Genomic DNA, 23,218 nt, shown 5'->3' on the forward strand with positions numbered 1-23,218 from the left:
CCAAAGGAATGTTAACTGTCCCTGTTATTAGGAAGTATCAGAATTCAGAGACCTGTCATAGGTCCAACTGGAACATTTTTGCACCTCTTGCAACCTCAATGAGACACACAGGTCTGGGTTTCGTTTCTGAGCAGTTAGAAACTGCTTACACAGTACTTGCAAGATTCCAACACAGAACAAAGTCAGTTTAGTATCTGGCAGTTTGCTCAATCATAATCTGTGTCTACCTTTTCATTAAGGCAGAAATACAGTCCTACAGACTGGCTGATCTGTAGTAATCAATCCCACAAGAGAGGTTAAAAAAATAGGTCCATCATACGAAACACTACAGATACACATATGGTTAGAAAAGGAAACATAACCTATTATTTGTTTCCTACTTCATTTTTATCACTCACATTTCTTTCTCTTAAGAAAATCAGTGTATGACGTTAGATTTAAAAACATTTCAGAAGCTATTTTGCACCCAAGAATGTCTGATCCACTTGAGTTAACACAACACAATGCAGGGGAGGTAAAAAAAAAAAAAAAAAGAAAGAATAACTTCCTTACTGATATGACTGTAAATGAAGCTACTAGGGCAATACATGCCTAGGAACAATCTCTCCTACCTACAGTTTTAAGTGCTGGCAAGTACATAACTAACAGAGTAAAATCTAAAAACTCCGATACAAAGATGTGATAATTTAAGATGGGAAGACACAGAAAACAAACAGCCAGCCTGAAGTTGTTACCTGCTAAAGAACCTGGTGTAAAGATCTAGTAATGCTAAAACCAGCAGTGCTGATGAGGGACCTGACAGAATCTACACAAGAAAACAAAGGAAGACAAAGCTCCTTCAAGCCCAAGACATCCCCTCAGTAGACAGAGCTAGCAAAAATGCAGAGTACATACTGCATGCTTATTTTAAACGTTAAAACGCCCTCAAAGTGTGGCTCTCCTGAGAATGTCTGTAGCACCACAGGTGCTTCAGGTGTGACCACAAGCGGGATTTTAATTTAAGTGAAAGGAGCAACTCTTCCACTTTACCTGTTACCACATTCTGTTATATATGACAGAGCAGACTCAGTCTGTGATCTGAGCTCAGTTTGGACTAAAAAAAGTCTAAAGACATACTACTCCAACCTACTCCAGGAAGAAATTCAACTACACATTCATATGTTTTCAATCCATAGAATCAAACAAGTGCCACAGACGAAATAAAACCTCTGCAAAACACAGGCACTATGATCAGCAGATCCACAGCACCAACGTGCAAAAGTATTCTTTGCTTCCCAGCTGATCAGATTATTTACTGTCACTTGTAATCCAGCTTGTTTTTGGGTTGTCTATTACTATGTTGACATCTACTTGCACTACAAGCAATGAATACAACTAACTGTTCTGAAAGGCAACAACATTCAGAGAAAAGCAAAACAATTCATTATGTTTAATTAGTATTAATAGGAAAAACAACAATTTGTTTTTAGAAAGGAAATCTGTCTGGTTACAGAAGGTATCTTGCAAGAATCATAGATACAGTAGGAACCAAAACACAGAACAAGCTGTTGATAACTTGCAAAACTACTTGCATGTCATGGTGTCCCGAGCAGAGCTTGCCAAAAACATACCTAGTACCAGAAGGCAACATGAAAGGTAACACAAACATTCAATTCTAAGGTAACAGAAGGATAGCATACTAGGAACACTCCAGGATTAAGTTCATAACAGGGAAAAGGAAAAGCCCATAGCAGAAAAATTATAGCTTCTGATCGATTGCTATTGCTCCATCAGCAGAGTTGCAGTGTATGCACTATCAGCTTTGTTTAACTATGTTCCAAGAAAGTTCAAACAATTTAATGGTTAAACAGGGGGGGAAAAAAAGGAAACACAACAGAAAAGCATGCCTGCTTACATTTGGTTTTATGTGTAGAAACACACAAAGAAAAGCTGTGGGGTAATGCACCTGGACATCAGAAGGAATTTCTTCATAGAATGAAATTGTCAAGTATTGGAATGGACTATCCAGGAAGGTGGCGGAGTCACCATCCCTGGAGGTGTTCAAGAAACAACTGGACATGGCACCTAGTGCCAGGGTCCATTTGACAAGTTGATGTTTGGTCAAAGGTTGGACTCTATGATCTAAGAGGTCTTCTCCAACCTAAATGAATCTGTGCTGCCTGTGCTCAATTATTTTCTAATGCTGCAGTGGCAATATCCCTAACTCACACTTGGGGGGAAGTTAGTGAGCTGTGGACAATGGTCCTACATTTTCATCTCAGTTCATACCTGCTGAATTTAGAGGATGCATAACTAAATATATAAATTCAAAAAATCTAGGAATACCTACTTCCCAAGCATTCATAAGCCTTAATTTACACTGTCAAGTTCTTATATGAAAGATATTAGGAGTAGTTAACTTTGTTTCACTGGCAGTCACTTGTCCCTGGCCGAAAGATGCTTGGCTTTACTTTGTTCAACCTATGAAAAAGGCTTAGCCTTGAAAGACACAAGTCAACTGGCATTCCAGGTAATTAATACAGTCCCCTATTTATCCACCTCACCTTCCTTATCTTCAACAGAAGGGATCAGGAAGGTAAAGAGCAAACAAACAAACAAACCCAAGTAAGTCTAGAATCTCATGATGCATCTACTGAAAAGCATAAAAATTGGAAAATATTATGAAAAAGATGCCCCTGCTAACTTTACACTGAAAACCAAATCACCCTACAAAGCCTAAGCAAAAGCCATCTTCTCTGTTAAATGCTGAACAAAGCATTGAAAACCTAGTTCAAGTTTTTAAGGAAACTAGTTTGCAGACTCTCAAAAGTATTGCACATAGGTTTTAAACCTTGAGGGAGCAGCTTGAAAGTAAAGCAATGTGGGAAACAATATTCAGAATCAGAAAATATTCTTAAATTTTCATAATTTAAGATAAATTCCAAGAATATTGAAATCTAGAAGCAAGCTTCACCATCTTCAAACACAAAGCCAAAATCCTGGAAATACACCTGTAGGTACTTGTGAAAAGCAAAGACACTTTAAGAAACAGGGGGGAAAACTACTATTAATCCACTTAACTGTTATTTCCTTTAGCATAAATCATGTGCCATTTATATTCCAACAGCTATCCTTAAAAGCCTGATAAAATGTTTGCTCACAGCACTGGGCTTTAACTCTAAACATTTAGGTTTCTGAAGTTATATCTCAGGCCTGTTTAGAGTCTTGTACACTTTTCAAATAAAGATGTCAACTATTTGTTCTCATACTCAGTGTGTTTGTCTGCTTCCCTTAAACACAGCCAGCAGTTTCTCTTTTCATTTTATTGCTGTTTTGAAAGTAACCATTTTCACTCATCTGCAAATGATTCCCTTTCTTTTCACTAGCCTTGATGTTTATCAGTGGGAAGCATATCATTTTTCAATGACTCTGGCGAGCAAGTAAAAGATTTCCCAGTAAATAAGACGTGGCCCAGGGTAGGCAAACCTTTGCTCATGTGAATAGACATGAGGGTCAAGAGGGCACCTCCTTACATGAATAGCTCCTTTATCATTAAGCTGATGTTTCACAACCAGGATGGAGCAACAAAGAGTAAAAGTAAGGAACTGGAGAAGAGGGAAATGACTGAACCACCTTATATTTGGTTCAGTCTTCCAAACTCCCTCCTACAGAATGGTAGATAAAGGTGTCATCACTGGATCCCTGCTTTCCTGCATTCCCTAAAGAGTCCCAGGACTAAGGGCCACTGAAACAAGCGGCAATCACAAGCCTTAGAACTGTATCAACAGAAAAAGTTGCTACGCTACTTTTAAGATTCTATAATGATTATAAATATGGTATAGTGACATCAAATACTAACAATGTTAATTTCTGCATATATTCCAAAGCGTTATGAGACATTCCTCTTCCAAAGTAATTGTACAGAGATGGAAGATCACACAGTTCCTTGTGTCAATACACAGGTGTGGTTTAGGGTCTTTGGAGGCTTAAATAATGTGGCATGTCAGCCACATTTACATTTATGCAATTTGAGCTCAACCCAGAACATGGACAGGCACAAACCAGCCTACACACTGCCCAGGGTGAGTCACCTTTAAAATTAGGGTCTTCGTAGCATTATTCCAAGAAGTGTTTGAGTACTTTCTATACCTCTTACAGTTATGATAAGTAATATGGTACTCTCAACAATCAAAAGCAAATGGATTCCTCACACAAGAGACTCATAAAAGTTGCTTTTAAGCAAGTTTATTTTTAGGCATTTCACAATGGAGGGAAAAGCTTTCTTTCCAGCATATCCTACGATACTCAGCTTGTAAATTTCTGCAAGTGTGTTAAACAGATTTCAGCAAACATTTATTGTGGTGCATTTCTACTGTAATACATTGTGAAACTTTTATTACAGAATATAAACTTTAGACAGTATTTGACCAAATACAGCCCACTTAATAATCAATTGAACTGCTGGTACAGAGATGCTGGTCTGCACATGAGCTGAGAACCTGTGCTGATAACCTACTTGTCATTTTAAGTGCTCAAAATCAACACTACAGATCTAGCTTTGTAGTCATTCCACACAGTTTCCATTGCACTTACAGCTAGCATTGGGCTCAAAGGAACACATGAGCTAACCTGGGTGGGGAACAAGGGCAGCAGAGAGACCGGTCTCTGAAAAAGTCAGTCCTTGTCACCTTTCAGGCTGCTTCTGGAAACAAAATTAGTATTGTTATTTCAACTTGAACATTTCTTGGCATCCTTTCATTCTACCAACACCCATTTAAAATTCTATAGTTGGTGATATTTGCTGAACAACTTTATCCAGGATGTTTTAAATGGGGGTCTTAAATAGAACATCAGAGAAGCAACAGCAAAGCTCAACATGGCTCTGTAAAGTAACATGAGTATCAGTGGGGAACAAAAACAGAGCAAAAGAAAAGGCTTCAAGATGAAATCACCTACAAAAAAGAGACAACAGCAGAAAAATGAGTTAAACCACGCAAAATCCCAAAACCAAGTTTAGGGAGTCTATGGAAGAACCTAGAGGAAGAGGCTCAGAGGAACAAGACAGAAGTTGGGATAAGGATGCATGGGGAAGTGTTAAAAGTCCATTTTTCAAATCAAAAACGTTCTGGATTTATTACAAGAGAATAAATTTAGAGGTTTAATAAGAGAAGAGCACGATCAGGATTTGTGAGAGATGCTAGCAATGCTTTAAAGATTCGGCAGAACCCAACAAAAGCAGCATTTAGTGGCTAAGAAAGGACAACTACAAAGACTATTTCTGATACACTTTACAGTTTACTCAGGACAGAATCCTGATGTCCTTACATAATTTTCCCCCAACACAGTGTACTTCAGCTAGGTTGGATTTCACCCTGCCATCATCCTCTGTCAGATGTGACACACTCCCCTCTTTCCCAACACTTTTTACATAGAAGTTGAATGTGAACAGGCACAAAACTACAAGTCTAAAATAAAGCAGGCAGTAGAGTTTGCAGTTACCAATAAAAGTGAAATAAAGGCATTTGCATTTGAGCTAACCCAAGCTGAGGATGACAACATAGTATCTAAGTGGGATCATCAGATCAGCAAGACTGGACAGGGAAGTAGGATATGACTGGAACTGCGGAGGGAAAGCTCAAACCAAGTATAAGATTATCACCAGGGGCTAATGCATTGAAAAGGGAAGGCCCTCCACATTTTTCTACTGTCACCTTGTATTATATTTTAAGAAAAAAAAACCCAAACCAAAAACCCCCAACTTTCTGCCACTTCAGGATTCGTTGTGATACGCATCATGGGAGAGAACAAATAAACATAAAACCCCATAATTATTCCCTCATACCAACACAATTTTCATCTTAAATTGAGGCAGAATATAAACTCTGCATTATGTCTGCAGCAAGTTAAGCAAGCCAAACACATCCCAATCCAAACAAGACTTTTTTTTGTGAGGACATAAAAACAGGTTTGGGATATAATCTAGAGTAAGATTTTATTAAGACTCCAGAACAGCAAAAACATACTCCAAACACATAGCATGTCTTTCATTTTCCAACATCTCTTTATAGTTACAAGCTTCCATCCACCTGTTCCACTAAATACCACAAAGACTGGGCACTAAGATGGTAAGATTAAGGACACTGCCACCAGAAAGCTCTATCTGAAGCAGACAGAAGGAAACCACCAACCGAAGAAAGGGAACTTAAACCACAAACCTTTAGGATAAAGAACCTATACTTTTCTAAGCTTGCACTGTATCGATTACACCAAGAAAACTAAAGAGCCACTTTGCCTTTCTTCTGTATTTGAGCATTTTAATGGACTTCTAGTGAATTTGAAAAACAAAATAATTAAAAAAAAAAACGAAACATAATGAACAGAAAATCTACTCGGTATAAACATTTCTGAAATAAAAGTCCCAAATGGCCCATTCTCACCACTGAAGCCCCGCATATCTAGGCAGCCTGTGTTTCATAGTTCATTAATGCTTACCATGACATTTCAACGGATTCCACATCTATAAATTTTTATTGCTCACGTATTTAATACACGCTATCGATTAATAATTAGTTTTGAAGAGGCATTCTGCCAGATGAGCGAGACAGGACGATTATCAACTCTTTATGGCTTGGAAAAAAGTCAGTCTCCTGGAGTATAAGGGCGCAGGAGTTGCGAGCATCCCTCCGTGCGAGCCGTGCACCCTTTCCCCCAGTTACCCCGACTGAACCCCAGGACCCCCAGGCACCTCTCCAGCATTTAGCAAGTGAAGAAACAAAAAAAAGAGAAAGGGAAGAAAATCAAACCAAACACAAGAGGATCGAGACACTTGGCTTCACCTTCCCTTCCCCTTAGCACAACATCCATTGAGGCAGAAGCAACCACCCGGGTGCTAAAACAAGAGCCGCATTCACGGGCGCGGGCTGAGCAGCGGGCGGGAGCACACTGCGGGCGGCACCTCCGGGCCGGCCAGCTAGCGCTGGAATCAACCCCCAGCTCCTTCAGGACCAGGAGAGAAAGAGAAGGCAACGCGGACCCATTTAAGGGCTCTATCATTAAGTAGTTAGGAACCATTAAGAGGTTACGCTCCCGCTCGAAGGACAGTTTTTTCGGCACCGGGCTTTGTGAAGGCACAGACACGCTCGGGTTGTGCCCAGTCCCGGCTGATTCCTCAGCGCGGGGTGTTCGGCTCCAGGGCGCCCGGCAGCACCTGCTGCTGCTGCTGCTGCTGCTGCTGCTGCTGCTCCTGCTGCTGCCGCCGGCACCCCCCGGCCCCGGCCCCGGCCCCCGCCCCGGCGGCGCCCGCTGTACCTGCAGGATCCTGTCCAGCCCCTCTTGGCCCAGGCAAGGGAACTGCTTGAGCAGCTCCGTCTTCTGCCGCTTATAGTTGTCGGTAGCCGAGCGCCAGTGGGGCTCCTCCAGCACCTCGAAGATCGCCGCCCCAATGGACAGGTAGAAGATGATGGCCGAGGTCAGCAAGGGGCCCCTGTCCACCATGGTGCCGGCGTAGGCAAGGAGGGCGGGCGGAGCGCGGCGGGGTGGGCGAGCCTGGGCGGGTGCCCCGCGCTGCGGCCGTGGGTGCCCAAAGCCGCCCTGTCCTGCCCCTGACACCTCTGCCGGCCCCGGCCGGCCGCCGTGCCTCCTCTCCCGGCTTCTGCCGCGTTGCCTTAGAGTCTTCCACACTCCCCTTCCACACTCCCCTCCCACTCTCTCCTCCTCCCTCCTCCTCCTCCGCACCGCTCCACTCCCCCCGGACTGTCTCCTTCCCCCAGTTTTCTCCCCTCCCTCCAGAGCAGCGATTTGAATCTGGTGCTCTCCCGCTTCCTCTCTTGCCCACCCCCCCCCCCGCCCGCGCATGCGGCGCTGCCGCCGGGGAGAGGCCGGCGGGGCGCGCCGGGACCCGGCCCGCGGCCCGGCCGGGGACGGGCGGTCCCCGGGGACGGGAGGGCGGCGGTGGGGTCCGGCCATCGCCATCCCCCGCCCCCGAGGGGCCGCCTGGGGAAAGGGGAGCCGCGACCCCCGCTCTTCCCGCCCTGCGTGCCGGGCGGTGTGGGGCCGAGAGGGCAGCCCGGCCCCGGCCTCTTCCCCCTGAGCGCGGCTGGTCCCTGCGCCCGCACCGCCCGTGCGCTCCTCTCCGTGCTTTCCCCAGAGTCAGGGTAAGAAGGGGTAACGTAGCTCAGTTTTATTTTACTTGTTCTCTCGTGCCGGCAGGTTCAGAGGAATTACTCGTTTTCGACGCCGGGAGGCTGTGAGACGCGATCTGTGGCTTTCCTGGATGCGTGTAAGCGTGGGGGGAAGGTGAGCAGGAGCTCAGAGGAGAAAAGGTGTCCGTCCCAGATTTCACCCCTTCCCCGAGATGTCCACACGTGGGCATTACAGATCATTAGGAGCAGAAACTGCGTCTCCATTTCTTTCGTGCCCTTGGTACCTTCAATAAATATCGCTATGTCCACTGTCTGTGTTTGGGAGGGAGGGGGAGACATCGGGTAGTGATTTCCCATGAGATGCTGAAAACATCTTCCAGGCTGAAGCTCTCTTGAAGCTTCACCCTGTGTGTGAAGTCTTCTCCAGGAGCCGCTTACAGCCATGCACAAGCCTTCGCCCTTCCGTGTTGAAAAGGGGCTGGAAATGGGGTTAAATGGGTCAGGGAGAGATACAGTGATGTGTTAAGAACAAAAAAAAGTGCTTCTGGTATGAACACCGTTCAACTTACAAGCATTCTTTTTGTGGGTGTAATAAAAACTAGCTCTTCCTCCTCTAGCCCCCACACCAGCAGTAAACATGCAAGAAGTAGTGTAGTTCATATCAACCGCATCAACACAAAGAAATTTGGGATGTCTAGGTACTCAGCTGGAGTACACAAACTAAAAGGCTATGACAAGTCCAAGTCCGTGCACATAGTTGAAATGGGAAGAGGGGGAATGGAGGAGAAAGGGAAGGACAGAGGTAGAAAATATTCAGGAGAGTATGAGAAAACAAAAAGGAGAACTCGTAAAAGGCAGAGGAACATGCATTGGTTAGAAGGTACACGGAGATGCCTGTAGAATGCCTGTATAAAACTGAATCATGCCCAATGGATGCTCCTGTGAGATTACCCCCAGGCAATCACATGATCCTTAAGGAGTCCTTCCTACTAATGTATATAGCGCTCAATAAAAATACATCTGCAAGAGGTTCCTAGCAGCCTAAAAGCAGGACAAAATCCACAAGCATATTAAGTGATCAGTCTTTGCACGGGATTTCCCAGTTACTTAAACATTAAAAAAAATATTTTCCAACTGTTAAAAAAATTAATTTATATAAACTAGAGAAAATGGCAAGAAAAAAGCATCATTATAAACATTTTTGAATGTCATAAAGAAACTGCTAATCTTTTTTATTAAGGTAAAGATGGGGGATGCTTCATGAACTTGAAAGTCTGTAATTTCCTTTTAATTAAAAAAATAATTTCATGATGTACAATTACCACATGAAAATTATTCCCACTTGGCCCAAGACCTTTGCAAAACTTGAAGAGCCATTGGCCACATAAATTATAATGTGAGCATCTGTCATTGTCTCACTCGCTGATTTAAAAGTAAAGTTAAAAATTGTGTATAAGTACTTATGGCAAGTGACTGAAAGTGTTGAAGAATTTTCAGTAGGCAAGTTATGATATAATTTTCCTTTTGGTGCTCTTGCACCTTCTTGTGAGTCACCTGCAAGTGGTTAGGTTATTCTGACAGCAGCAGCAGCAGTAGCCTGACACATTACAGCAATGCTGCACTTGTGTGTTCCTGACCCTGAACATCTGTGCTTGGTAACTGGAAGGTATTTGATTAAATTTTGAAACTGTACTCTTCTCCATCTGTCTTTAAGTCTCTAAAGGCCCATTTATATGTTGAAACAGTATCTTAAAGGCACAAGGAATGACACGAATGACCCCGAACCCACTGCAGTTACAGAGAGCAGAGACAAGAGCAAAAACACTTTCAGGCATTTTCCAGAAAGTTTGTTTGTGATTTTGATTCATTCAATATTTCTACTTTCCACTCTAAACTCCCAATCGCTGATTGCATAATTTGTAGTCTCAGTAACTGAGTCAGTCGGTATTTAAAAACAAACAGACCTGTAAGTCACATACCATTTTTCCCTGTGATGAAATGCTATTGCACTTGTTAGACTATCTCCTTGTGTTTCTCCGGGTTTAAAAGAGGTGAGCCTGGTAAGGAGCAACATCCAGGAGAGCAGTTTATTCCCCAAGGAACCATAAACCAGCTACTCCTGCAAGTAGAGGTGATCAACTAAGTATCAACAATCTTCAGGCACTTAGATACTTCACTTTGATTCCATTGTCTTTTGCAGAGCAAATTACAAGGTATACTTTTATGCTGCTGGCCAAGTGGTGCAGGCAAGAAGGAATGTTTTGTGTAGCTGGCCTCTCTTTGCACCTCCTGATCTAAAATGCTTCTCCTGACCTCAGAAAAGATCCCATATCCTTTTATTCATGGCCCTTTTCTCCCCTTTGTTTCCCTTGGATTAAACAGTACCCCTATTGTCAACCCACAGCACCTGCCACATAGGCCCCACAGCTTTTCATGCTAGCTAAGTTAATCAAAAGGCTGGGGTTATTCACTCACAGGCTTTTAAATCTCATTAAAAGTCAAGGGAGAAACAGCAGAAAGCACTGTGGTGAGCAATACCACAAGTATCAATCATTTGTATTATTTGCATAGGACATTATTTCAGGCTGTCCAGTCCAAAAGGAAATCTCTTTCATCCAAGCTGTATGTCTAAGACACATTTGCTGTACAGATGTTTCCTAGGACAGCCTGGAACGAATGAATAAATGTCAGAAAATGTTTTAGATAGAGCAAGTAAAAGACATTATTTGGGCAAAAGAGACCTGTCATGTAGTGGCAAAGGCCGCACATTATACTGAGTATGAGCTGTGGGCCACTCTTCAAGCCTCTGCCATTTTCACTTGGAAGTCTGTTTTTAGCTGGTTGATGACTGTTCTCAATGCCTGTCAAGTCTGCATCTTTCATTTTGTTTTAACTGTTGAAATTTAGACACCTCCAACGTTGCCTTTAGGTGTTACGCATCCAGCCATGTATGATTTACTAAGTTGAGAAGTGCACTGTCGTGACTATCGTGAGCTGTTTTGCTTCTTTGATGCAGTCCAGTGCACACAGAGAGGAGAAGGATGGTCTGCAGATGATGCAGAATTTTATGAGGCATTTGTGGAAAGTTCAGAAATTCTCCATGGGATTGTTCATACCTTTTGGCTTAAGTATTTACTAAAGCACATTTTATGTTCTGAATGTACAGTAACACATAGTAAATCATAATAAAAATAATAAAAACCTTTACCAAAACAACCTGCATACCACTGCAACAGACTTCTTCACCCATGGACAGATAATGAGTGAACAAACACCACATGACAGATATTAGTCATGCTGCTTAATGAATAACTGGTGATGAGTACAATACCTGTGTGGAATGGCTGTAATATGTTCAAGGAAAAATACGCATCTGGATCATCTGTTTTTCACAGAGGTGCTGCAGTGCTTGAGAGAAATGTCTTCATCAGGAAGAAGCCTAGGTATTTCAAGAGTTTTTCTGCATCTGTTTCCTTGACTGCTTTGTTCCTCAGCCATCCATAGCAGTCACTGGATGATGAAACATTTTTCCTTCAAAATATTTTAAAAATAAACTCCGGCCTTCTCTTTCTGTTCTACCATGACCTCACTGGTAGTGCCAGAAGCTTTATGGCAGTCCTTCATGCTGACATTCATGTCAGTGATCTAAGCATTTCAGAATACAGCTCTGCAAAAAAGACCGACTTGTACAATGTCAGTCCTGGACTGGCTTTTACCACCATGATACCCGGAGGACATTAGGACATTACTCTTCTAGATAATATGCTCAAGGATAGCTGAGCACCATGGTAACAAGAGTCAGTGAATATGCAACAATCTGTTATTTTGTTAGATAAAACATCACTGTCAAGTCTTATTTTTGGGTAATTAAGAAGGAATTAAATTTTATTTGTGTATAGTAATATGGATGAATGTTTGCACATTGTCCTGAGACTTGTTTCTCGAACCAGTTTAATTTAACTTTTATCAATCTAGTGTCATGCGGTGCATGCAGTGCATACCTTCCCCGGTGTTACTGCCTGAATGTGGCAGTGCCGGATTACAGGGGGGAATTCAAGGAGCTGTTGGCCTCCCCTGTCTCCCAGCTGGGTTGCACAGCTGCGTGTCTGTGTGCCAGGTTGTGCAATGAAGGGCCTTGTATGTGACTGGGCAGCTCCCAAATCCAAACTGGGCTCCCTTCCATGCACGGTGTGTAGCGCTCACGTTTTGTTAGTCAACATGCCGGAAGAGCTGTTCCCACCTAACTCTTCCCTTTTATAGAAAAAAAAATCAGTACATTAATTTTGGCAGTGGGAAAGCAGAGGGAGGGTTGATGGCTTGTTGTTTTGTTTTTTTTCCCCTCTTGGGTGAATAGAGCCTCGTGGATAACACATGAAGACAGCTATACCCAAAAAAAAATAAATGAAAAGGATCGTATTTTTATCTTGTTCTCCTGTTCCAAACCCTGCAGCAGCAGCTTGTGAGGTTAGATTGAGTCTTGTCTAGGGAAAGAAAAGATTGAGTAAATAAGTAAGAGTTGGCTACATGCACTTAAAGGAGTATGGATTTTTAAGATTTTTTTTTCCTATGGACACAAGTTTCTTTTGTGCTTGGTGTCCTGGGATGAAAGAAGGGTCATCAACCATGCAGTCTCTATGCATGTGCCTCTGCCTTTTGTGTTTAAAGCAGTTTTGGAAGAAGAGAGTTCCTGGCATAGTCAGCCACCACACCCCCTTAGCCTGTCACATGGTTCTTTGTGATCCCTCCTCCATCACATGTAGTATTGGGAAAGAAGACAGCAAAGGCTGAGCAGCAGCACCCACAGCTGTCCTGCAAGTGAAGGCCTTACAGAGCTCTTAGTGCTTTTAACTGCTGCTTTGTACCCTCCTAGACCATCGTCAGGAGAGGTGTTAAGAGAGTTTAGAGGAACTTGGATTTCAGTGTTACTGCCTTCCAGTGGTTTCCTTCCAGTTTGCCTCCCGCATGACAAAACCCAGTGTAAAAGTGGCAAGCAAATCCAGGTGATTCACAGATATGACTCTTGGGAGGTAACTTGGCACAAAAGTGACTGGGTTAGAGCATCAGAAAAGAGTCCACCTGGTCTGGTGCTTTGGTCAACAGCAGGACTGTTGTCATTGCTCTAAGTGTAGAAGATTTCTGCAAGTCCCAACTTCCAGTTCTCATGGTGAACACCATGCTCTTGGCTCTCTGACTTTGTAGGGATGTGTGTGCATGATCACAGTCAATTGCAATATAAGCCATGACTGAGGTGGAAAAGCAAGTCAGACGCTAGATACTTTCCTCCTGTTGTATAGCACCTCAGCAGTACTGTGTTATCATTCTGCCTCACAACTGAAATACAGTCCAGGGAAAGTGAAGAAGCAGTGAGTGAAAGGAAGCAGACTCAAATTGCCCATGTTGCTGTTCTCCTTTGGGAGTTCATGGGGAGGTCTCGGTAACTCAGGTCAGACTCACAGTGGTGCCAACAATGAGGTGTGGGAGAGGCCTGACAGGAAGCAGAGTTGAGGGAAGGCACAGAGTATAAGAATAGACAACTCCTAACTATACCTGTGCCTCTGCAAATTCTCTGAAGCAGTTGGGAGAGAGAGAGAGAGGGAGAATATGGGGGAGGGAACACTGACCCCATCAAGATAAAGGGCTGTGGTGCTCTCTAAGGGCATCCAAACAGAGGTGAACATCCCAAGCCTTTCTGTTCATTCAAGAGGACCATCTGAGGCTGAACATCCCCAGGGAATACTGCATTGCCAACATGGGTTATAGAAACTAATGGTTAGCAGCCTGTTAGAGGTTTCACAACTCATTTCCTTTGAATATTAGTTATTTCTTTTGCCAAAGCAGGCGAAAAAGGGAGGAGGAGGAGGAAATAAAAACTAAACGGGTTAGTTAATTTATTTTATAAGATCAAGTCAATAAGCAGATGGGTGAACTCTGCAGATGGCATTGCTTCAGTCAAGACAGAAAATTCATCGCTTTCCCTGCATGTGTTTTTTTGCAAGATTTCTTTGGAACAAGGAAGTGTATGCAAATAATGGGACCAATCTGCAAATGCTCATTCAGCTCAGCAGCCATGAACTCTCACTGACTGTTGGTACTTGTAACAATAAAGTTACAGAGAAGCCTGGCTCTTATGTCTGCTTCATATTCTATCCTTGCTTCACTAGTCCCTGCTCTCACCCCCAGTCTTTTGCAATTCAGTGACAATCAGAGTTAATAAAGGTGTGTCTGTGATCCTGTAGAGCAATTTGCATCATCATCTTTTCTGATGAAATTTTCACAGGGGAAGGAGGAGCAGCAGCATTTTGTCCAAGTAAAGGTTGCCCTGGCAATATACCAAGAAGCCCGAAGCCCTTAATTTTCCTAAGAGAGATTTGATTACAGCAGCCCATATCAGTGTGCAGAAATGTGTCCTGCAGAAACTACACTCCCCCACCCCTTCACTCCCCCTTTTCCAAGATTAGTCTAAAAGTAGTCTAGAGCTTACAGTCTTTCATTACTGCCACTGTGTCGCAAGCACATTGGGCTGCCATGCTGAAGTTATTGTACTAGGTATACAGCAGATCACAGATCTGCCTCTGCCCTACCGAAGGCATCATTTTTCATAGCTGGGTTGAAGAAACTGTGCTGTTTTCACTAGACAAAAGTGGCCAGGATCTTCCAGTTGACAGTAACTGTGTTGTATGTTTCTTCAATGTGTGTCTATTATAAACAAATGACAATACAACTTCCATTTTGACTGAAGGAACTGATAATCGACAAATAAGTAATGTCTAAGCCAGATAAATAAATGAGCTGTCGGAGAAGTCTTTCTTCTGTTGTGCTCCCTAGTGCAAATACAGCAGCGTTGCTTAATAAAGGAGGCCTCATTTAGTTCTGGGCTTGTCTCAATGCTAGTCTTTTACAAGTAGTTTGGACAAGATCATTAATCCTGCATGTATCAACTGAAGACATGCCTCCCAAATTTTGTTCTAATGCTGAGAAATGCCTTAGTTACACAATTATACCTTAACTAATAAATATCTATTCTCAGCAGTGGGGAGTGAGTTATTTTGCAGCTATCAAATCTGTACAGATTCCTTGTATGACATTTAGAGAGATTAAATTCCTTTGCCTCTCTTTATACCTGGACTGCTTGTAGGGCATACTGCCTAAAAGACATGGGAAGATCACAATTGGAATACCTATTATTATGATAATGTGTGGAAGTCTGACAGCTGTTAACAGAGAGCAGTGTGGTAAGGACGTTGTTGGGGTTGATAGGTAAAGAAGAGAGGGGATTTTGATATCTGTCATTAGGACAGAACATGGAAGAAGCTGCTGTGGTGGTTCACTGGCAAGACACAGTGGAGAGGCTGCTGCTGCCATAAGCTGGGCACTGGAAGAAAGGGTGGGAATGGAGCCTACAGGAAGCATTGTGCAGGCTGGTTGCCATGGGAGGCCTTTGCTGGCCATATTGTGGGCAACAGAGCCACCCTGATACTCTAGCAACACATACTCCAGATATAATTTTATTTTCCAGAAACAAGTTGGTTTTCCTGTCTGGGGTGACTAAACTAAAATGTTTTTTCTCCATTGAACCTTGATGCAAACTCATCTGTTTTTGAACAGAGACTGCAAGTTTTAAGATCCAATTCAAGTCTGAACATTTCCTTATGGTCCCCACTGTGTGGAGCATTCCTCTGAGTCTGGCAGTTTTCCATATTAGAAATCTAATATAGTTTACATTGATCGTGGTTTGGACATAAAGCTTGAATTTGGTCCTATGTGGATAGAAGGATCAAATATCTTCAAACAGTGGTGCAGAGAAAGAAAGGCAAAAGAAAAAGGCCTTGAATAATATAAAATAAAATATAATATAACAGATGGGATCTAGCACTGCTAAAGAGGCAGATCAAATAACTTTGTGATCTTTTCATATGTAGCTTTTTCAGTTCAGCATAAGCTTTGCAGGACAGTTGAGTACCCACTTCAGGACCAGGGAGCAGGGGTAGGGAAGAGCTCACAGCAGCACCTTGACAGCTTGCCAATGCACACACAAGTAATACACACCTTTTACTTAGTCCCTGCAGTGAATTATGTTTTCAGTTGTACCTTGCAGAGTGAATAGCAAATAACTTTAGACTGTAACACTGTCCAATCTGTTCCCCCATATGCACTCCTTTTCCAAAGAATACACTGTACTGTGCAGTAATGAGTGTGTTCAAATAACAATGGAAAGAATGACTCTGATATTCTCCTGAACTAATTTCAAAGCTGCATATCCAGTTCTCTGCCTTTTTTGGTCAGTCTCTTTACACCATTTATGCCTGCTTTTAAACAGACTGAGTAGGAGAAGAGATTCTAGCACACCTGATCCAACTTTTTAACTCAGCTCCACAGAAAGGCAGATATTGTACAGCCATGAAGTTAGAAAGTCAGTAGAACTTGCCCTGCTCCCAGTACATTTTTATTTCTTAAATGCAAATTCCATATTGGTAAGGTAGGTAAAACTGACTGTGGGAGGTTATGCATGAGCTGGAATGCATGGAACAAAAAATCATATCTTTCTGTAACACTAAGTATTGTCTCACATATGGAAGGCAATATATCAGAACTCACAAATCCACTTTTAAGCACCTGTAAAAAACCACTGAAACCAATATGGGCCACCTGTGACATGGAAAGCCCTCAGCTGAAACAGTCACATTCACAAAGCTGAGCTATGAAGTCCTCTATAACAGAAAGTCCTCCAAACTCCAAGGATTTATTGTTCTTTTGGGGCAGTGTTAGGCACATAACTTATTCCCATTGAGCTCTGGCAGCTTCTCATACCCTGGTTCTTCTCACAGTATCTTCTCTATGGCTAGCCCTGCAGCCAGCTTATTTTCTAGCTGGATAAGCTGCCTCTGCTGTAATATCAACACTTACTGGACTGACAGGGAAGACAGTGGAATCACATACATATACAGGATAACAATAGTGATACTGTATAGTCTTTATTCCTTGTACTGACTTTCTCCCTGAAGGACTGTGCACAGCACAATACTGAGTGAATTTCTACCCTGTGTACAGGGCTAGCACATGGTCTCTACAGTACCCAACTTCTATTGAATGCTCAGGTTGGCTCTAAGTGGAAAATAAATCTTGTTACACAAGACTCGCACATAGACGAATTTTGATTAAAGACAGTGAAAGATTACTTGGGAAGACTGAGGGTATTATTTCTTCTTCCCATTCTGGAAAGGGCCACTGAAGCCCTTCTGCCTGCTGAACTATAAAGACAAAGAATAAAGGTTGCAACTAATGTGGGGGAAAGCGAAAGGTTTTACACCACCACTCTGTCCTGTTTGAGGGGTCCATCTCCATACACTGTTCATGCTTGGACAATGCAGTTTCTATTCAGAAATATTCCTGCTTGAGTGTCTGCCTTGTGCAGTGATAGTTAATAGAGCATTGTGTCATAGATGGTGCCTGGCACAGGGCATTTCTGTCCTGTGAAAGGGCTCAGCTGAGCACAGTGGCTGTGAGGACATGAGTGAAGGCTCCCAAGTGCACTTGCTAAACAAAATATGCTGCTTAAAAAGTAGTGTCTTGGAATAAGACAAGTAAAAAGCAACAAGCCTCACATTGGAAAAGAGCCCAATTATTCCTTCAGAAATTCCATTTATGTAGGAGATGGATAGAAGCCCTTCATACCTCTAAAATCCTCCAAGTCTTGCAGACATACAGGTCTCCTATTAACCGTTGTCCCAGATGTATTTCAGCTGCAATACAAAACAAGTCTGGCTCAACCCTTTGCAGACCTCTGAACTGTCAAAAGCCTGGAACATCGAGACTCTGGAGCGATTGCACCACGTGAGAGGGGAGGAGGTCAGAGGGAATCATCGCTTGAGAATGCATGCCCACATCTCAGCTCCTAATCCTGGTCTGACACCAGGCATGTCGGCTCACGCACGGAGGAGATGCACAGGGCATGCCACTGCTGGCAGGTGCGTGCTGCCTAACAAGGTTACTTTGAATGCTGGCTCCTGCAGGTTCTCCTCCACCTGCTCCAGCCCCAGGCTGGAGAGCTTCCTCTCGGCAGCCGCAGTGCTGGCAACAGCTCCTACCCTGGGGATTGCTGCTGCAGGGATCGGCACGGGAGGATGGTGCTGCTGCAGGGATGGGCACGGGAGGATGCTACTGTAAGTGGAGGAGTGGCAGCAGAGGAAATCACTCAAATTGCCTCAGGCTTTGCAAGACTTCTCTTGGCATTACCAAAGGACCATGTCACTGCCTTCATAACTGCAGAAATACTGACCAAGGCTGACTTTTTCTTGAAATTTCTCCAGTGAACAATATATTTCTTGGATGTCATTTGGCTTACCTACCAAAATGGCTGTAACCTGTCAGCCTTTCTTCCTACCAGATCAGCCCAAGGCCTAAAAATGCTGTGTCTTGTATCTTATTACTGAAAGATTAGCTTTTGCATGCTTGATTAGAGAGGTCCTGTTAAGAGAATGTGTTATATAGAGGTTACTAACCTCTTTGCAGCTTCCTCACAGAGCAAATGTGTCCTTTCCCCTAGAAAAACACTGAAATTATCAAGGGATTAGCATATGTTAAGGAACTTTAAAAAAATATAGCAAGAAGGTCAGAGAATACACAAGTTCTTTGGGTTCCTGTGTTTTGCAGCCAAGGTTCTGAAAAGCACTTCTGTTCAAGGACAGGAACTGAGGCTCTCTGTACTCTCAGAAGGGTGTCAGCAATTGCAGAAGTGTGGACGAGGAGAGGAAGTCTCATGGTGCCAGCTGAAGGAAGGAGCAGGAGTGGCATGAGAAGTGTCCCTTCAACCAGCAAGGAAAAGAGGAACCAGCATCTCTGTCTCTAAGCCACCTGGTCTCTTTTCGGTGTTAGCAGGATGTTCCTCCCAGCCCCTGCTTCAATATAAAATTGTCTTTCAGGAAAGTAAATGCAAATGCCCCAGGTGAGAACTAATTTGTATCATAGAAAATGAATGGAACCCAGAGAGTCAGGAAAAAGAACATTATAAAACGGGCTGAGTTTCATTGCACTCACATCTCTTTGAACTTACTGAAGTTTAGATACATTCAGAACTGGAGTTTTGGAGCAGACCCATCTCTGTTGTCAACTCACCCTCTGTTGTTGTGGATTGTTTATTAGAAAACAGTGTGCACAAGATATCACTCTAGGTGAAAATGTAGAAAAATTAGTTCTGAGTGCAGTGGTTGTGATAACCACTCAAGCACTCTTAGATTCAAACTAGCTGGATTCATCAGGAGCTCTTCAGCTGTGGATAGAATATATTTCAGGAAGTTGGAAGTAATACAAAATAATCATGGACTGAATAGGCTTTTGCCCTGTTCTGAGGTGCAGAGCAGGATTTAGCGCAAAATACACTATCAGAAGCTCTTAGAATTAATGCAATAATAAAATATGGTGCTTTTATTTATTTTACCTTATTTTACCTCAAATTAATTTATAAGTACTATTTAGCACTAGCTACAGCTCTCAGTTGTGGTAATGTGCTTTCACAGGCAGCTGTGATATGGTCGTGTCATTTACTCTGATTCACAAAATTTAAAAACAACGAAAAACAAAGAGTAAACCAAAAGGAAGCAGGGACAGGGAAGCAAGAAAAGGGCCAGGGAATCAATCCAGATTGGAATGAAAGTTTTACCTCCTATTCCTGCTGGATAATATTCTCTGTCACCATCATTCTCACTAATTCATCTGACCAACAGGATATCAAGTTACACACTGTCATGATTCTATGCAATGTTATTTTTTAAATTTTTTATTTACGTGCTTTTTGACCACTCACCAGGTTTTCTCAGGGAGGGATAATAAAGCCTACTCAGAGAAGTCCAAACTATATTATTGTACTCACAGAACAGTTTCTAAACCCAGTTGCTCCTCAAACATTAGAAAAGGCTGTATCTGTCAAGTCATCCCTTTTAATTTTCCCAAGCATTGGACTGTTTGTGCAGTGCTTTATGTGCGTATAATTGCAAAGATATAATTGAAATACCCTTAAAAAGATAATTTTATAATACATTTCTCTGTTACTCAAGTGAGGTTACTTCAGTTTCTGTCTTGTCACAAGAACCAGATATATAGGAAATGTATGGGCCTTTTCACACGAGAGAAAATTAATACTGGGAACTTTGTAACTAAGAAGATGTTGAGAGATGTGCACCCATTAAAGTCTCTGACTAACAAATCAGGGAAATTAGGGCAGACCACTGGTTACTGTGAGAAAGATTCTCTTGCAGTTTCCCCACCCTGTAAAGGCTGGGTCTAAATGTTTGTTGTCAGTTGCTAGAGAGCCTGTAACTTGACATAAGCAGGCGCTGATGTCAGGGCTTCAGGACTAATACTGAGCTAAGATCTTGTCAGCATTTATAGTTAACCTTTTTATTACAGATAGATGGCACAATGCAAACTTAAGTCAATGTTTAACCTCTACTGTTAAAAGTAAGGAAAAGGGAAGAGAACAGTTCGTGGCTTCAGGAGGGCTTGATAGCCAAAGACTAGTGTCCTTGTTAATCTGATAAATAACACACAGTCCAAATTTTTGTAAGAGCTCCAAGGTTTCCTGTGAGATTCCTTTAGATAAGAATTTGAAGGGTGCTGGTTACTTCTGAAGGTATGTTCTTCTCTCGAGGTCCAGCATGTGGGGAGAAACAACTTTAAAAACAGAAAGAAAGAACATATGGGGAGAAGCAGCTTTAGAAAAACCCTGCAAATCCAACAAACCAACAAGTACTTCTTTGCATAGAGATGGACTGTCTACATTCTCAGAAGAAGCCCGCAATCAGTGAATCTGTTAAGCAAGAGGAACATTTAGATAAGACAGTGGTAAGCAGAAACACAAAATGCAATGGAACTGAAAACCAAACAAACCCTGCCATATGTAACCTCTTGAGTCAGGGTCATGCCCTAAATAGACAGTATTGTTTGAAAGTAGTGCATGTTATAGTCAAGTACCTAAATACAGTTTTAGTGCATACCTGTAAAATACTTTCCAGATCCAGCATAATATCCTTTTATGTACAATATGTTCCTATGGCAATCCTGAACCTGCAGTCAGAGGTGCTTGTCTTAAAGAAAGTTCCTGGAACCATCTCGGCTCACGTTCAAAGGCTGCTCAAATGTTTAAGCTTAAACTAATCAAATTAAGCATGTTCTTGACAGATTATGTTCCCCCTTTTGTAGGTCTCCCCTGAGGGTTATTAGTCATAAACTCAGCAGAACGCCTACACTGCATCCACACAATTTGAGGTAGATGATAAAATAATCCCCTACCTGAGCACACAAGTCTGGTAACTGTTCAGCCAGTTATGAAGTTTGCAAGTGAAAATGAATTTAGCATTCACAGATGGGTTCCTATGTGTATTATGGATAGTTAAACGTGGAATCTGAAAACTTTTCTGTAGTATTTATTTCCCCTAATAGGATTTTATCACATCAAATTATAAATCTATATGTTGAGATATATCTATATCTAAAGATGCACAGAACATATCTGCCTATGTTCACTTCTGGAGTTGTAACAGTGCTTGGCCAATTGAGAACGTGATGGTAGAGCTCCATACAAGGCTGTCTTTGTTTGTCACATTTTGGGAAAGTGAGCAGGACAGCAAGACTGGCAAACTTTTTTCAAACTGTAGTGGCCTCTGAGAATAGCTGATTTCATGCACTCTGGGTGTTTAGATTTCAGTTTTTAGATCATTTCAGCTCTTGTGCTATTTTTTGGAATGCAGATCTTAAGGTTATGCAATGTACTATTCACATTCTTTATTGTCAGTACTCAGAAAGGAAGTGTGTCACCAGTCCCACTGGCTGCTTACTGGCACCAAGTCATTAGCAAAGTGCTGTGTGAGCGCTCAGTTTCTGGCACTGACCTTTTTTTAATATTTTTCTTTTCTTTAGAAAACAGACAAACACAGTTCTGAGCTACGCAAATGAATGTAGAAAAATAAGGTGGCTTAAGGTTTAAGACTGCCAGCTCTGTCAGTATTATCAATTTCTATAGTGTAATACAAAATGAAAGTATTTTTGTATGATCAGTCCAGGGAAGAATTGAGTGGTTAAAATGATCCATACTTTGCCTAACCTCACAGAATTCAATTTTCATCAATTTCTAATGAGAATAGAAACATCTTCCAGATATTCATATGTTAAAAATACAACATATCTCACTCACATGTTTACAAAACTGTTTTGCTAAAAATGGGGTTTTTTTTTGTTTCTAAATGGGTGAGAATTCCAAGAAAGGTAATTATAAAAGTTATCCTACACTTTGTGTTTAAGGATCAGATTAAAGTTTGGGTAACAGTAATGGCACATTTAGACTTTTCAAATTCCTCACAGGAACCACAGAGCTACTACTAAGTCATGAATGTGACTTTGCTTATATGCCTGTAGGCATAGATTTATGTTATAGTATTATAGACTTATATATTTGAATAGTCCCTGTCAAATAAAGTCAGATTAATCAGTGTAAGATATTAGGAATTGATAAATCTCTTGACTAATCCTCTGGGGACATCTCCCTCATACTGATCTGCTTTTGGACTAAATGAAATATGTTTACCTTAAATTCCATTCCATACCAACTTTGAAGTCTTAATCTCAAATATTCCCAGGAAATTTTGGGAAACCAAGATAAAAAAAAAAAAAAAAAAAAACTAACTAAAATCTGCAATATTCTCCTTAAGTCATAACACAAAAAATACTTCAGCACTTCCTCCTCTTGGAAAAAAAAAAAAGAGTAAAAGGATACCTCTGAATGTCTGGAATGTCTACCTTGTTGGTTTATTTTTTAGGAATAAAATACTAATAGAAATTGAAGAATTATGAGAAATTTAGAAAAAGTATTGTACCAGTAAACAGACACTGATATAGGACATTAACAAATTAGAGAAATGAAACTCATCATCTGAAGTGATTTTCTGCTTACTTAAAACTCAGTTTCTACTATGCAAATTTACAATTCCAGTGCCCCATAAGGACTTATTAGATGAAAAAAGTCTTTGCTAAAGAGTTCATATTTCTTTCTTTCCTATTCTGTCATCTTATTTAATCAGCCACTGATGACAGTAATCCGAACAGAAATA

The 23,218-nt window shown here is 41.8% G+C and overlaps 1 protein-coding gene across 1 annotated transcript in view; it reads right to left on the bottom strand.

Moving 5' to 3' along the window:
• KCNK5 (potassium two pore domain channel subfamily K member 5) overlaps positions 1 to 7,594 on the bottom strand; it is a 34,456-nt gene extending 26,862 nt beyond the window's left edge. Inside the window, exon 1 of the mRNA XM_062490337.1 lies at positions 7,288 to 7,594. Coding sequence (XP_062346321.1) covers positions 7,288 to 7,473 — 186 coding nt within the window. The 5' untranslated portion in view covers positions 7,474 to 7,594. The remainder of the gene's footprint in view (positions 1 to 7,287) is intronic.
• Positions 7,595 to 23,218: the final 15,624 nt, after the last annotated feature.

This window comes from Cinclus cinclus, chromosome 3, assembly GCF_963662255.1.
Source record: "Cinclus cinclus chromosome 3, bCinCin1.1, whole genome shotgun sequence".
Lineage (NCBI taxonomy): Eukaryota > Metazoa > Chordata > Aves > Passeriformes > Cinclidae > Cinclus > Cinclus cinclus.